The sequence below is a fragment of the Fulmarus glacialis genome, unplaced genomic scaffold (genome assembly GCF_000690835.1).
Source record: "Fulmarus glacialis isolate BGI_N327 unplaced genomic scaffold, ASM69083v1 scaffold35341, whole genome shotgun sequence".
Taxonomy (NCBI): Eukaryota; Metazoa; Chordata; class Aves; order Procellariiformes; family Procellariidae; genus Fulmarus; species Fulmarus glacialis.
Genome location: NW_009191544.1, coordinates 153,605 through 166,118, shown reverse-complemented (window position 1 = coordinate 166,118; position 12,514 = coordinate 153,605). Strand labels below are relative to the sequence as shown.

Here is a 12,514-nt window from a genome sequence, read left to right as displayed (position 1 = left end):
AGCAGGATGTTTCCTAGAAAGCAGAAATATCTCTGTGGTTTGTGTATGGGTTTGGAACTTGTATGCAAGTATGGAGCGGGGAATTTGAGGCATGAAATAGTCATGATTAGAGAAGGCCCGGATCCCTTTCAAAAGCGACAGCAGAAAACAGGCACAATCAGCTCCGTTCTGCCTGCTGTTATTGCATGCTGTTCTGTGTATTGCATTGCAGACGTTTCTTTTAAGGTTGGTAAATTCCTCAGTTGTTTCTATTAGTACAGGAAAGATGCAGTCATATGAGAAAGCCAGATGCAATAAGATATTTGAGTCTGGATAAGATCTAAGGTATTTTTACAATAAGATATTTAATTCTCACAGAGGCAAAGACCTTGCATGGTATAAATCAGTGTAAATGCACTGGAACTACTCAGTTTTGCACTCACAAAGTATCTGCCCAAGAATGTTCTCAAAATCCAATTAAATAACTAGAACTGTTTCATGTGGAAATGCCCCTCAATTACAAAGACAAGTCTAAGCTATCATGATGTGATTTTTACAGTCTCCTCGCAGGGTGCCCTAGTTTGCATTCATGGAATTTTTTGTTTTTGTTTTGTTTTTGTAATAATGTGGATGTTGGCCATCTGTCTGATCCTGGAAAGGTTGTAAGGTTGTCCCCGCTCCCCAGGTCCTCTTCCCACTCCCTCATTGATCATGATGTTTGATTTAGGTGCCACTAGATTTCCTTCTTTGTTCTCTAGCCCTTACCTCCCCCCCACAAACACACATGCATTGTGCAATGGTGTAAAAGCTCTTCTCTCTGCAGCTGCGAGTAGTAACTGCTCAGCTGGTTCCAGTGCTGCCCTAAAGCTCCTGTAAAGGTCAGAGATAAGGGAATTCTAAAAAGCAAAACAAGCTGTGTTGTTGTCCCCCCTTCAATCCTTACTGTGTATTTTGATCGGCACCACAAGCAATCTCATGTGTAGACCTCCACTTCTCGCTGCTCCATGTTTCTGGCCATCGAGGGGGTTCCACAGGGCAGCATGTCGGGCGTTTTTCCAGCACGACTATGGGCTTGGCTGCTGCTGCAGCTCATTGACTTGCAGTGCTTGTCAGGCACAAAGCACATTTTGAAAGGAAATGCCATATTGAACTCCCAGTGAGCTGATGGGTATTGTGCACGGTCATCTGATGGCACAGATGTGCCCCTAATAATCCTTCCAGGAGAACGTTTCCTCCTGGGATGCTCTGGCCATCTGATCTGCTCTGAGGTATGCTGACCTATCTTGACCCAGTTTATGATCAATTCTCTCTGCTGTTTTCTAAAATGAGCCCAGAAATACCACTTTATCATTTAGATTGCCTGGAAGTTATGGTACTTACGTGTCTGTTCCTTCTGTAGAAGATACTCTCTGTGTTTGCTCTCAAGCATTAACTCTTACAAAAGGGAGGAAAGCCACTCTGTGTTAGCATGCACAAGAGTAAATTTCTCTGTAGAGCTTTGATAGCTAATCAGTATTTGGTTACTAGTGCAGGGAGGAGGAGGAGGTGTGGAAGCAGAGGTAACTTATGTTCCACCAAGCACGTTACTGGCTACACTCACCTGTGTGTGTAGAGCTACCCTGCTGCTGGTGTGCCATTGTATTTATGTCCTTTTTTGCAGGTTTGTGTGTGCTTCCAGTTTGGGGTGTGTTACTTGTGTATGCGTCTGTGAAAGATGGGTGATTTTCATGCATGTATCCACGTGTTTTGCAATATCTGCTTTTAAAGTGAGAATGATGTTAATGCTGGATTTCTCTACAGGTGACTACGCTGCCTCAGCTACAATAGGATAGTTAATTCGCAACCTGGTTCTGCTGATCAGTGAGCATAGATAAGCTTGGAAGCTGAGAGGTGTGTTCAAGTCTCTTTGAGCCAAACCAACAAACTTACTGAGGGCTTTCCATTCCCTGCTTGAAGGATATCTGGGTTTTTATAAACACTGAACTCTGCTTTATTACTAATGGGCCACACCAGCGTGTCTAAAACTGGCAGCCACCAACCTGAATGCTTGTCTGAATCAAGCCTGATGCAAAGCCTCCCATATTTATGACATACACCAGTGATTCTCTGAAGGAACATGCTGATGGCTGCAGAGTTTATGACTTAAAGTTAAGTAGTATCAGAACGAAGCCTGCCTGTACTATCTTAATACTGTCCCTATGTCTGCATGTGTTATGATGATCTCTAATAACATGGACACATACTGGTTTTCCAAGCTTCAACCAAAAATATTAGTTTGTTTCTGAGAAAAAGGCAGACAAATAAATTGTTTTGTAGATATTAGAAAATCCTTACTCTTGTTCTCTGGAATGTTCCTGTGGTCCAAGACTTTATAGCAGGGACTGAAGCTTGACCCTTGCGAAGGATGTGCTTTTTGCTATCCATCTAAAAGCCCACCTAAACCTAGTTATTAGATCATAAACAGCCACAGTTTGTTAACCAAGTACCAGTCTCCACTGGTTCTGCAGCTTTATTGTGAAATGCTTAGGGAGATCTAGATAAGAAGCCAACCTTCCCACTAATACTTGTTTACGCTGATGCTGTATACAAAGGAGCCCTTGCAAAAGCAATACCCAGTCCAAGGATGACCCTGTTACAATACTGCAAGGACTGAAGCTCGCTCCTCTGGGCCATCTGGTTATGCAGTGTTGTGTGTTCACTTACACCTCAAAATCCTCACAATCTAATAATGTCTCACTAACCTCAGATCTATTTGCAGTAAGCTCTTATATACTGTTAGCGGGTATATTCTCACAATAGGCTCAGTGAAGTGTCACTAATATGATTGTCCATGCCAGTGGCTGCTCTGTTGCAGCCTACATGATTTTGTTATCAGAAGGGAAGGATTTCTGTAATGTTCATAACTAACTAGCCACTACAAATTAATGTTTTGCTGTTTTAGCCGTTCTCACCTCCCTGTTTTCAGGCTTCAAGGTATCTCATTGAGCATATGAGTGACTGGGAATTTGAGAAACAGTACAGAATATATGCTTAATTTAATGCTAAATGGCAACAATATAAAGATTTTGATATTGCAAAGAGCCTTGGGCCAAATTCTCAACGTTAAATAGGCATAGCTGTATTAGACTCTGTATTTCTACATGATGAAGATCTTGTCTTTCATGTCAAAACAAAAAGCACTCCATCCTTCTGTCTCAGATCTGAATCCTATTGCATAGCTTGTAAATGATAATATCTGGTGTGAATTCAGCTAGATTGATAGCAGCAGCAAACATCCCCTTTTTGCTCGCTTAAGTAGTATGTTGCTACCTGAGCAAGTCTCGGGTGATTTGCTTGAGCCACTCCTCGTCTCAGGGGGCGACCTCAGGAGGCCTCTTAGCTGTGTTGGAAATGCTATAGACAGAGATGTTGCCTTAAGTACTCTGGACTTTGAATTATTTAACTATTGTGGAAGGAAGTGGGGGCTGGGGTAAGCGTGGCAAAGGAAAGGAAAGATTATTTCTGCCCTTTGTGAAACTGTATTGGGTTCAACATCATACCATGAAATATCCAGTGCAGAACTCAAGAACTGCTCCAGTGGATCTTCGCTGACTTATCCAATTGCATGGAACATGGGGATACTTAACCCAAATCTGTCGGTTTTAATTATTTTCCTCTGGACAGATAAAAGCTTTCTATAGGTTCCTGTAGAATATTTGCTCTTTCAAGCGTTCCTCTGTGCTTTGATACTAAACGATTAAAGCATGCTAAAGAAAAAAACAGCCCCAACCTTTAGCTCCCTGTTCTTGGGCCCCCTGACTGCAGCTTTGATTGTTGACCTAAATTCCCCTTTCATAACTGAGTCCTGTCACCTCTGGTTGTAGTCTCCCAGCAAAACAGGCACAGCCAACTTTCAGAAGTGCAGGGCACTGTTTTCCGTTCTGCCTTGCACGGCTGTGACGGGCTCCGCAGCACACCTGATGTGTTCAAAGTCAAACTGACCTCCTTCTTCCCCTTCCCCCAGCCTCTCGGCTCCTGGAAAGGAAAGCATAACAAATCTTTTTTTTTTTTTTTTTTTTTGCTTCTAGTTGCTCAGCAAAGTGGGGAAACTTTCTGCATAAAGAATTAAATTCTTAGGTAATTCTATGGCTGGGCTGATTACCGGGAAGATTGCTCTTAGCTCCTCACTGAAGTGAGGAGGGAGGCCTGGAGTCTGTTATTGATAATATTAAAGTGGATTACAGCAGCTTGCATGGGCTACTTCGGCCTCTCTTCTTTCAAACTCTGCCCACAGAGAGAGCTACTTAGGACTCCAGCAGCTACAGCCTCTAGCTGTGAGTTCCCGTTTCTCTGTGGCTGCTGCTGATAAACATCTGCTCCAATCTCGGCGTCGCGAGCTTGGTTACAGCAATGCCTTGTGTCTTCACCCAGGACTTTCTTCCAGAAGTTCAGCAGCTGATGCTACACACTGTGCTCGTGCTGCCAAATCCTGTCCAGCGCACAGGACCCATGCAAGGATGTGGCTCAAAATTTAAGTCCCCAGCAAAGTCCTGAAAACAAACTGGGTTATAAATCATACACTGGCCTTGGTTAGGGCCTCCTGGAAGAGGTCAGATGGACAGTCGTATACTGGGGCAATTGTGGGTCAGTAGCGAGAGCACTGAGGTTTCACTTGTAAAAAAAGGGAGAGACTGTATTTCTGGTTTTCCATGTTTGGCTTTTGGCATTGGGGCTTTGGAGCTTAATTTTCCAGCTTTCCCCACTCTTTTGATGCCTAGGAATTTACTTTTCCTATAAGGGACAAACATCACGGGACTGCAAGGAGCCTCGTGGGCCATCAAAGTCTGTCTTTGGCCAAGCATACAGGAACATGGCATCTTACTCTGTTCATGCACTTCTCTGGAGCTGTCTAAAAAGTGACTCACTTCTTTGTGGGGAAGGAAGGTTACCAATGATTCTTACTGGAAAGCTGAAGTAGTGCCTCTTCTTTTTTTTAATAAAAGATAAAATTCCGTTTTGATCCCTTGGGTTTCAGGAACAGGAGCTTTACAGGGAAAAAATCATTCAGACTAAGGAGTTAGAAGGGCTGTCAGTATTCTTCTCAGCTGTAGCTCCATCCCTTTCTAGCAACTCAGGGCAAGCAGAAGTGAGGAAAACTGTTTGCTGCTGTATGAAACTTGTACATATTTTTTTAATCTAATTGCTGTGGGGAAAACAAACATCAGTTTTATTTCGCACCATTTCTTGGCTCAGAAACTTCAGGCATATTCGCCAAATTGTGGTTTTGCAGTCATTGGCTTGAATCTCATTTACCATGAGGCCTCTTTACACCACTCTTGGTTTGTAAAGGATATTAAGTAGCTAAAAATGTCCTTTACCACATTATTGTAAAGAATTCTCAGTGTAAATGAAAATCTAAACTCTGTATGTTTTTCATGTAAATGTTGGTTGTGGTCACAGCTGAATTTTGAAATTCGGAGTGTCAACCATTGTGAGGGGTGATTTTGTTCAAAACCAGCCTTGTTTGGGGTAAAAGAGGCCTCTTGTTTAAAATGTTCTTAATTATGTCTGAGAAATAACTCATGGCTATGGAACCTTTTACTAAATTGAAATAAATTGTGAAAACATCAAATTATTCAGTTTTCAGAAGTTCTGGCAATTATTTCACATGTCCCTCTTCCAATGGCTTTGCCCTTATTAGTTGTCATAGAAGAAGTAATAAATTCTTTTATTATGACATCCAAAGTCCCAGCTGAAATTAGTTTCATTGTGCTGGGGACAAAACGGAAAAGTGACACTCCCTTAGCCGGAGGATTCTTAGTCTAAAGCCAAAAGTAAATGAAGGATTGGGAAAGTAGGTACAGCATACAAGCAAAAGAAGGTCATAAAGAACTGGTACGACTTGCAAGTTATAGGGAGTGTGGGTTTCTTATCCTTTTCTTCCTCTTTTCCCTTTCTCTTAAGAATAAAACAAGTCTTGCTGCTGAAGGTATTGTGTTCAGTCCATCTTTTCATCAAGAGTTGGATGTCTGTAATAGTAAAAGTTTGAGAAAAGAATACTGTACGTGGCATATGGATTCAGTAATGACCTTTGCCCTAAAGTAGAAAATGTAAGGAACTGGAATAGTAGACTGTTTTAGTTCAGCAGCTTTCATACTGGCATGTTCAGTGGTGTCCCTATTGTCACTGTTTTTTTCTGTTTCTGCCCTCCTTTGGCTCCCTGTAAATCTTGAATTGATGGCAGCTGTTTGAGCCAAACTCAAGACACGTTGCATCGCATCAGGGTTTAAATGCTCAAAGGCAAGGGAGGATTGCTACTATTCTGTAGTATTCCTCCAGCAGCTCCATCTGTTCAGCTGAGGTCAATCACTAGCATCATGCAGCACTTCAGAGAGAGAGGAAGATGTTCTTTAGTGCTGGCTAGGAAACTGAATTTCCATTCCACAATAATTTATTAGTTCTTTGGGGGAATATTTCCAGCCCCAGTCAGTACAAAAAGCCAAAAACCTAGACCCTTAAAGACTGTATGGTGGACTTCCCCAGAGCTGGAGACCCCAGGAGCCTGTTCCAGGACTTCCAGCCGTCTGTCCAACAGCAGGGATCTTGGATGCCTTAAGAAACAGGTGGAGCAGCTACTGTGTGTGCAGCTGCCCTGTGGTCGCAGGCCTGGAGAATTTGGTCGCTGGGTGGCAAAGGTGGCAGGAGATGATGGGGAGCATGGCTGCGATGGGCTGACCTTCTATGCTTTGCAGTCAAAACAGCTGAGGGAGTCCCTGGTGTTCCCCTGGCCATGTTGAAGACCCGCACCTTCTCAGAGAGATTTGTTGGGACTAGCCCATTTCTGCATCACTTTTTCTGCTCTTACCATGTTGGCATTTCTTGGCAGGCAAAAACTCTCTTACAAAATGTCTGACCAGCTCTAATGGTCTTACTACAATAAGCTGAGATTTTTATAACTTCTTTTTTTATGACAAGAAGAGGGACTTGTCTTGCCAGCTGTCTTCTCATTCATTGCAGTATTATCCACCCACTATCGTTGGACAATACCTTCATTTGAGATTCATAAAAATGCAGATGTTTATGGGCTCTCATACCTCTGAAAATAATGCTTTGTAGAAGTATTTATTCCATAAAGAAAAATTAAAAAACACTTAAAAAACAGACTCCAGAAGGTCATTGGTAGCTTTGGCTTTCATATCACGAATTTCTCAGGTAAATATCCATCCCAGCAAATGTAATTCTTTTTAGCCTATTTGTTTTTTTCCTTCCCTGGTTCTCCTCCTCTCCTTTCTCATGATCAGAAGTAGCAGTATAAACTAGAAGCTGGTCTCGAAAAGGTTTTGAACTGAGTGCGCCCTACAGATGAATAAACACATTACCTTCCGAACCCTGGGATCTCTCTTCCAAAGGAAACAGGAAAAGGGGGAGCTCAGAGTCCCTAGCAAAATACCAGTGTGCAGAAAAAAGGCCTGTTTAAATTTTTTTAACTTTCCCATCAGAAGACTTTTTTTACAGGGGGAGGAAGAGGAGAAGGGAAGGGTGTGAGGAGAGGGGGGAAGGTGGGTGCTGGGAGAGGGGAGGAAAAATACAGTGAATGTTCCTGTAACCTTTGCTCTGTTGATACTAGACAAGACTGCACTGTTAATGAGTGATTGTTAACAGATGGCTGTTGAGCAACTTAGTCAGAAGCAGAAGATGTTATTTGGTTGTAGTGCTGGGAGGGTTAGGGTGCAGGGGTGAGGTAAGGGGATATTTAGTCTTTTCATGAGGACTGAACTGTCAGAGATTTATGATTTTCTTTTAGGCTTTTGGAAGTGAAGGCTTGGGGGAAGGATTGTTTTCTATGTGCTGATAGTAGAAAGGCCATTTGGTGCTGAAGGCTCTAACGATTATTTTTTCAGTGGAGGGGTGTCCCTGCAGCTCTTGGCCTTTGAGAACTGAAAGCTGGAAGTGTATGTCTTTAACTTGCCAAACCTCTTGTCCCAAACTGAGAAGGTGTGGGCTCTTCCTACCACTTGGACCTCTCGGAAGACCGGTTGAGAGATCTTTAGGTGTGGATCCACACGTTGTCTATGAGAGAAATCATTAGCGTATATTCCCAGTGGTGCACCAAGCTGTTATTAAGTGTGTGTGCGAGGGGGCAGGAATCTTTCTGAATGTGTGTGTCCATCCGTGCATGTTTCTTGCCCTTTCCTGGTGTGGTATATACCTTATTCAGCACATCCAGCATACCAATGTATGCCATTTGCTTACTGATTTTTATTGAGTATGAATTTGAAGGTAGCCTGAACACATCCCATTCACTCTCTGTAGGATTTGGGTGCTTGATCCTACCAAGATTGTTGCAGTTGCTCAGTGTTTCTCAAACTGTGCAGTACTTAAATTTTATACTTACTTCTCCTCTGGACCTTATTAGATAGAGGGTTTAGGGGTATGAGATATGAGTGAGATCAGCAAGGATTGCTTCTCAAGGCTCTTCTTATTTTCAACCAGTGATGAATGGGCTGAGTGAAGGTAAGAACCAAATGCACGGTACAACGTTTTGCTGATAGAAATTTGCAAAAAGGCTTTGGTTTTTGGTCAGGAAAGGGGAATCACATTCGTACACGCCACTGGTAAAACGTGACCTTTAATAGCAAGTCTTAACATGATCTCCCACAATCATGCACCAGATGATTTAATGTCTTTCTTATACACTAACTTTCTAACATATGTAGGTGAGTCTGTGTATATACATATAGAGAGATATATTTATACAATTGAAAGACTGATTTCTTTATTCTGTCATCCTTATTTATTCATATTTCTTTTTTGGGGGCACATAGGACTATATGACAAATGTTCTTACACCTCCCGTGACCGAGGATGGGTCCTGGGGATTAACACCGTCAGTGACCAGGGGAATAGAGACCCCCGCTATTTCTTCTCTCTGAAGACGGACCGTGCTCGCAAAGTAACCACCATTGCAGCACATCGCAGCTACCTCCCCAACCAGTGGGTGCATCTGGCTGCCACATATGATGGGCACCTGATGAAACTCTACGTGAATGGTGCCCAGGTGGCCACAAGTGGAGAGCAAGTGGGCAGCATCTTCAGTCTTCTGACCTTGAAGTGCAAGGTGCTCATGGTTGGAGGAAATGCCCTGAATCAGAACTATCGGGGTTACGTAGAGCACTTCAGCCTCTGGAGGACAGCCCGGTCTCAGAAGGAGATCTTGTTGGACATGGGCCAGGCAATTCACAGGCAAGACATGCCTCTACCTCAGCTAGTTCTTCAAGACAGTTTACTGAATGTGAAAAACACCTGGTCTCCCATGAAGGATGGCAGCAGTCCTCAGAGCAAGTTCAACTATCATCATGGCTATTTGCTGGATACTAGCCTAGACCCTCCTCTCTGTGGACAGACAGTCTGTGACAACACGGATGTAATCGCCAGCTACAACAAGCTCCCTAGCTTCCGCCGCAACAAAATCGTTCGCTACCGTGTGGTAAATCTCTATGATGACAAGCACCAGAACCCCACTGTCAGCCGGCAGCAGATTGAGTTCCAGCATCAGCATTTAAATGAGGCTTTCAGCCGCTACAACATCACCTGGGAGCTGGAGGTGCTGGAGGTGAAGAACTCTTCCCTTCGCCACCGACTCATCCTGGCCAACTGTGATATCAGCAAGATCGGGGATGAGAACTGTGATCCTGAGTGCAACCACACCTTGACCGGGTACGACGGCGGAGACTGCCGACACGTACGCCACACACTCTTCAACAAGAAGAAGCAGAACGGGGTGTGTGACATGGATTGTAATTACGAGAGATACAACTTTGATGGTGGGGAATGCTGTAACCCAGAGATAACAGAAGTCACCAAGACGTGCTTTGACCCATATTCTCCTTACAGGTAGGCAATTTCTTAAACAAACAAGCTTTTTATGATCATATTAATGAATATTTGTCTAGGTATTGATCAGTCTGCTGGCTGTTGAACCCTTGTGTTATTGGCATTATGGGCTTTGGAGTTTTAATTAATTTTTTTTTTCGTAGTATTTAGCTCACATTACAGTTATCCAAATGCAATCTCAGTAATGGTCTCAACAGCGTCTTGACATTGGATTGGTATTCCCCATCTAAGCTAAAGAAACTTCATACTAAAGACCGAAGCAGCCAACTTTGGGAGACCCATTAGTTGTTGGTTATGAGCAGTATATTGTAGCATTGCGCAGTTTATTTTAACCACAGACTCTTAGGAGTGGGGATTGGATGTCACAGAGAGCTCATATGTATTTGGAGAGGGAAGAGCCCCTCAGGCATGGAACGGAACATAAATACTCTTAGGTAGATTTTAATTCTGTAGGACTTCTTTGAAGGTAAGTAGGTTATTCTATATTCTTAATGCTATGAGTACAGCTTTCTGTAAGCACTGCTGCAGAGGAGCAGCTGAGTCCGTGGGTTATGAGGAGGGAGGTGGGTACCAGGTTCCTGGCAGTGCTGTTGCATGCATTGGGTGGGTCATTGAACTCTTCTGTGCCCCTTTTTATACATATGAGAATGGGGGTAATGCCACTTCGTTGCAAATGGCAGGGCAAATTTCTGTGGGTGGATGCGAGTTTATAAAATCCTGAGTGCCTTTGTTGTAGTTTGAAGAGGGACATTCCTGAATAACTTGAATCAGTTGAGTACCACATATCTACAATTCCTCCAGCTTGCTTTTGATCATCTTCAGATAAGAGTTAGTATGTTTAAGTAAAAAAGTGTTCCCTGTGAATAAGTTAGAAATACAAACATGCGGAAGATGAAGGTTAAAGCTGCAATTCTGTTGTCTGTATCCCATGTTACAGTTTTTTTAGGGCAATTCATGGAGTCGCGGGGGAAAACCACTAGATGGTCAGAACACCCTGTGTTGTCAACACTAAAGTTCAGGTTAAGAAGGAAAGTATGAGCTGTTCTGGAGTCCCTTCCATCATAGCAATTCAGGCTATATTTGTAACTTCCTTAGTGGAGAGAAGTTTTTAAACAACATTATCAGCTCTACTGGAGCTTTAAATACACATAATTAAGCTGCAAAGAAATGCTTCCTTTCCAGTTTTTTTTTTAAACTCCAGTGAGGTTGTTTTTTAAAAAATCTTTCTAGCTCAGCTTGACTTCAGTCAGTTGCCAGTGAACAAAGCTCAAATGAGGAAATACTTTAAATACTAATGATTGAAACTATCGAAAGGAAAAATACCAATCTTTTAATACTGTTCAACTGGAGAGGAACACAGCTAAGCAAATATCATCAAAGGCATAATGCAAATTGGATTGTTTTAACACTGTAGTTCTGAGAACTTGAGGTGTTAGTTATTACAGCTATGACAATTTTTTGAAAAATACATTATTTTTAATCTGATAGTACCCTTTTATCACTTGTAATGTGACCAGCATAATACCCATACAAAATGAAACAAGAAAAGCCTTAAAAAATCTTTTAAATTTTAGTTGACAGATTTAAGACTGCCTTAATGTTATTCTGAGATACAGAGATGTTTCTATTTCAAATGAAGTCTTTTTGCTGCACAGATTGTACTTGCACAAGCCCAAGCAAGGAATTTAGTTCCAAAATCTGAAGTTACTTTAATACAGAATAGTTGCTTTTCATATGCAGTTATATGTTCCTTTTGGAGACAACCACCTTGCTGAACTTGTCTGGAGGATTTGCATTTCATGGCATTGAGCTCACAGATCTTCTACATCTTCATTTTGGCTCGAGAAGCACCTCCTCTTGACTGACACACTTAAGTTAGTGAAGGAGGCCTGAAGGTCCTCTTCCACAGTGTAGAGCCTGAGGAAATCCATAGATCCTCCAAACATTTTTTTACAACAGTTAGATTTCATTTATTTGTCTTTGCACAGGCATTGTAATGCAGCATTGATCATTGGCAATGAAACCAAGAAGGGCAGTAGAAGATATTCTACTTCTATGGAGCCTTTATTTGGTGGCTGATGTGCTTAGGCTGAGCTCATACCCACCACTATGATGAGTGTTTGCACTCAGTATGGCAAAATACAGCTGTGGACTTGATCAATGAGGTTTGTAAGGCTGAACACTGCTTTGAGCATTTAGGCTACGAAATCCAGGTTTAGGGCAGTGGCTTTGGCAGCAAAGCCTTCATTGACTAAAAGGGTGAAGATTCAAACCCTATGTTTGGCTTTGGTATTGCCCTCAGCATCATCCCCTGAGAGAGATTTCCATGCCAATTAGTGACTCAGTCAAAATCTGTGACTCAGTTGGCACCATCTGGGCCCATTTTGCATCACCAGCCCCTCTTGTCATCACTTTCATTGGCAAAGAGTCCTCAGTCCCCTCTAGTGCAGGCCTTGCACCACATCAATGAAGACATCTCTACAGCCACTGAGAGCTCACATCTAATTCCAGGTATTTCCTCTGCCAAAGTTCAGACTAACAATAGCAGAAGAAAGGGAAGAGAGCCCTCAGTCTGGTGAGGCATCAGATAAAAAAGGGGAGAAAAGATGAAATGGTACCAGTAAAAAGTTTCCTGAGCTTTGTGCTGTAAAGACTCTTCACA

General features: G+C 42.5%; 1 protein-coding gene across 1 annotated transcript in view; it reads left to right on the top strand.

Moving 5' to 3' along the window:
* Nucleotides 1–12,514, top strand: part of PAPPA (pregnancy-associated plasma protein A, pappalysin 1) — a 177,796-nt gene that overhangs the window by 17,065 nt on the left and 148,217 nt on the right. The window contains exon 2 of the mRNA XM_009586738.1: nucleotides 8,784–9,852. Within this exon, the coding sequence (XP_009585033.1) occupies nucleotides 8,784–9,852 (1,069 nt within the window). The remainder of the gene's footprint in view (nucleotides 1–8,783; nucleotides 9,853–12,514) is intronic.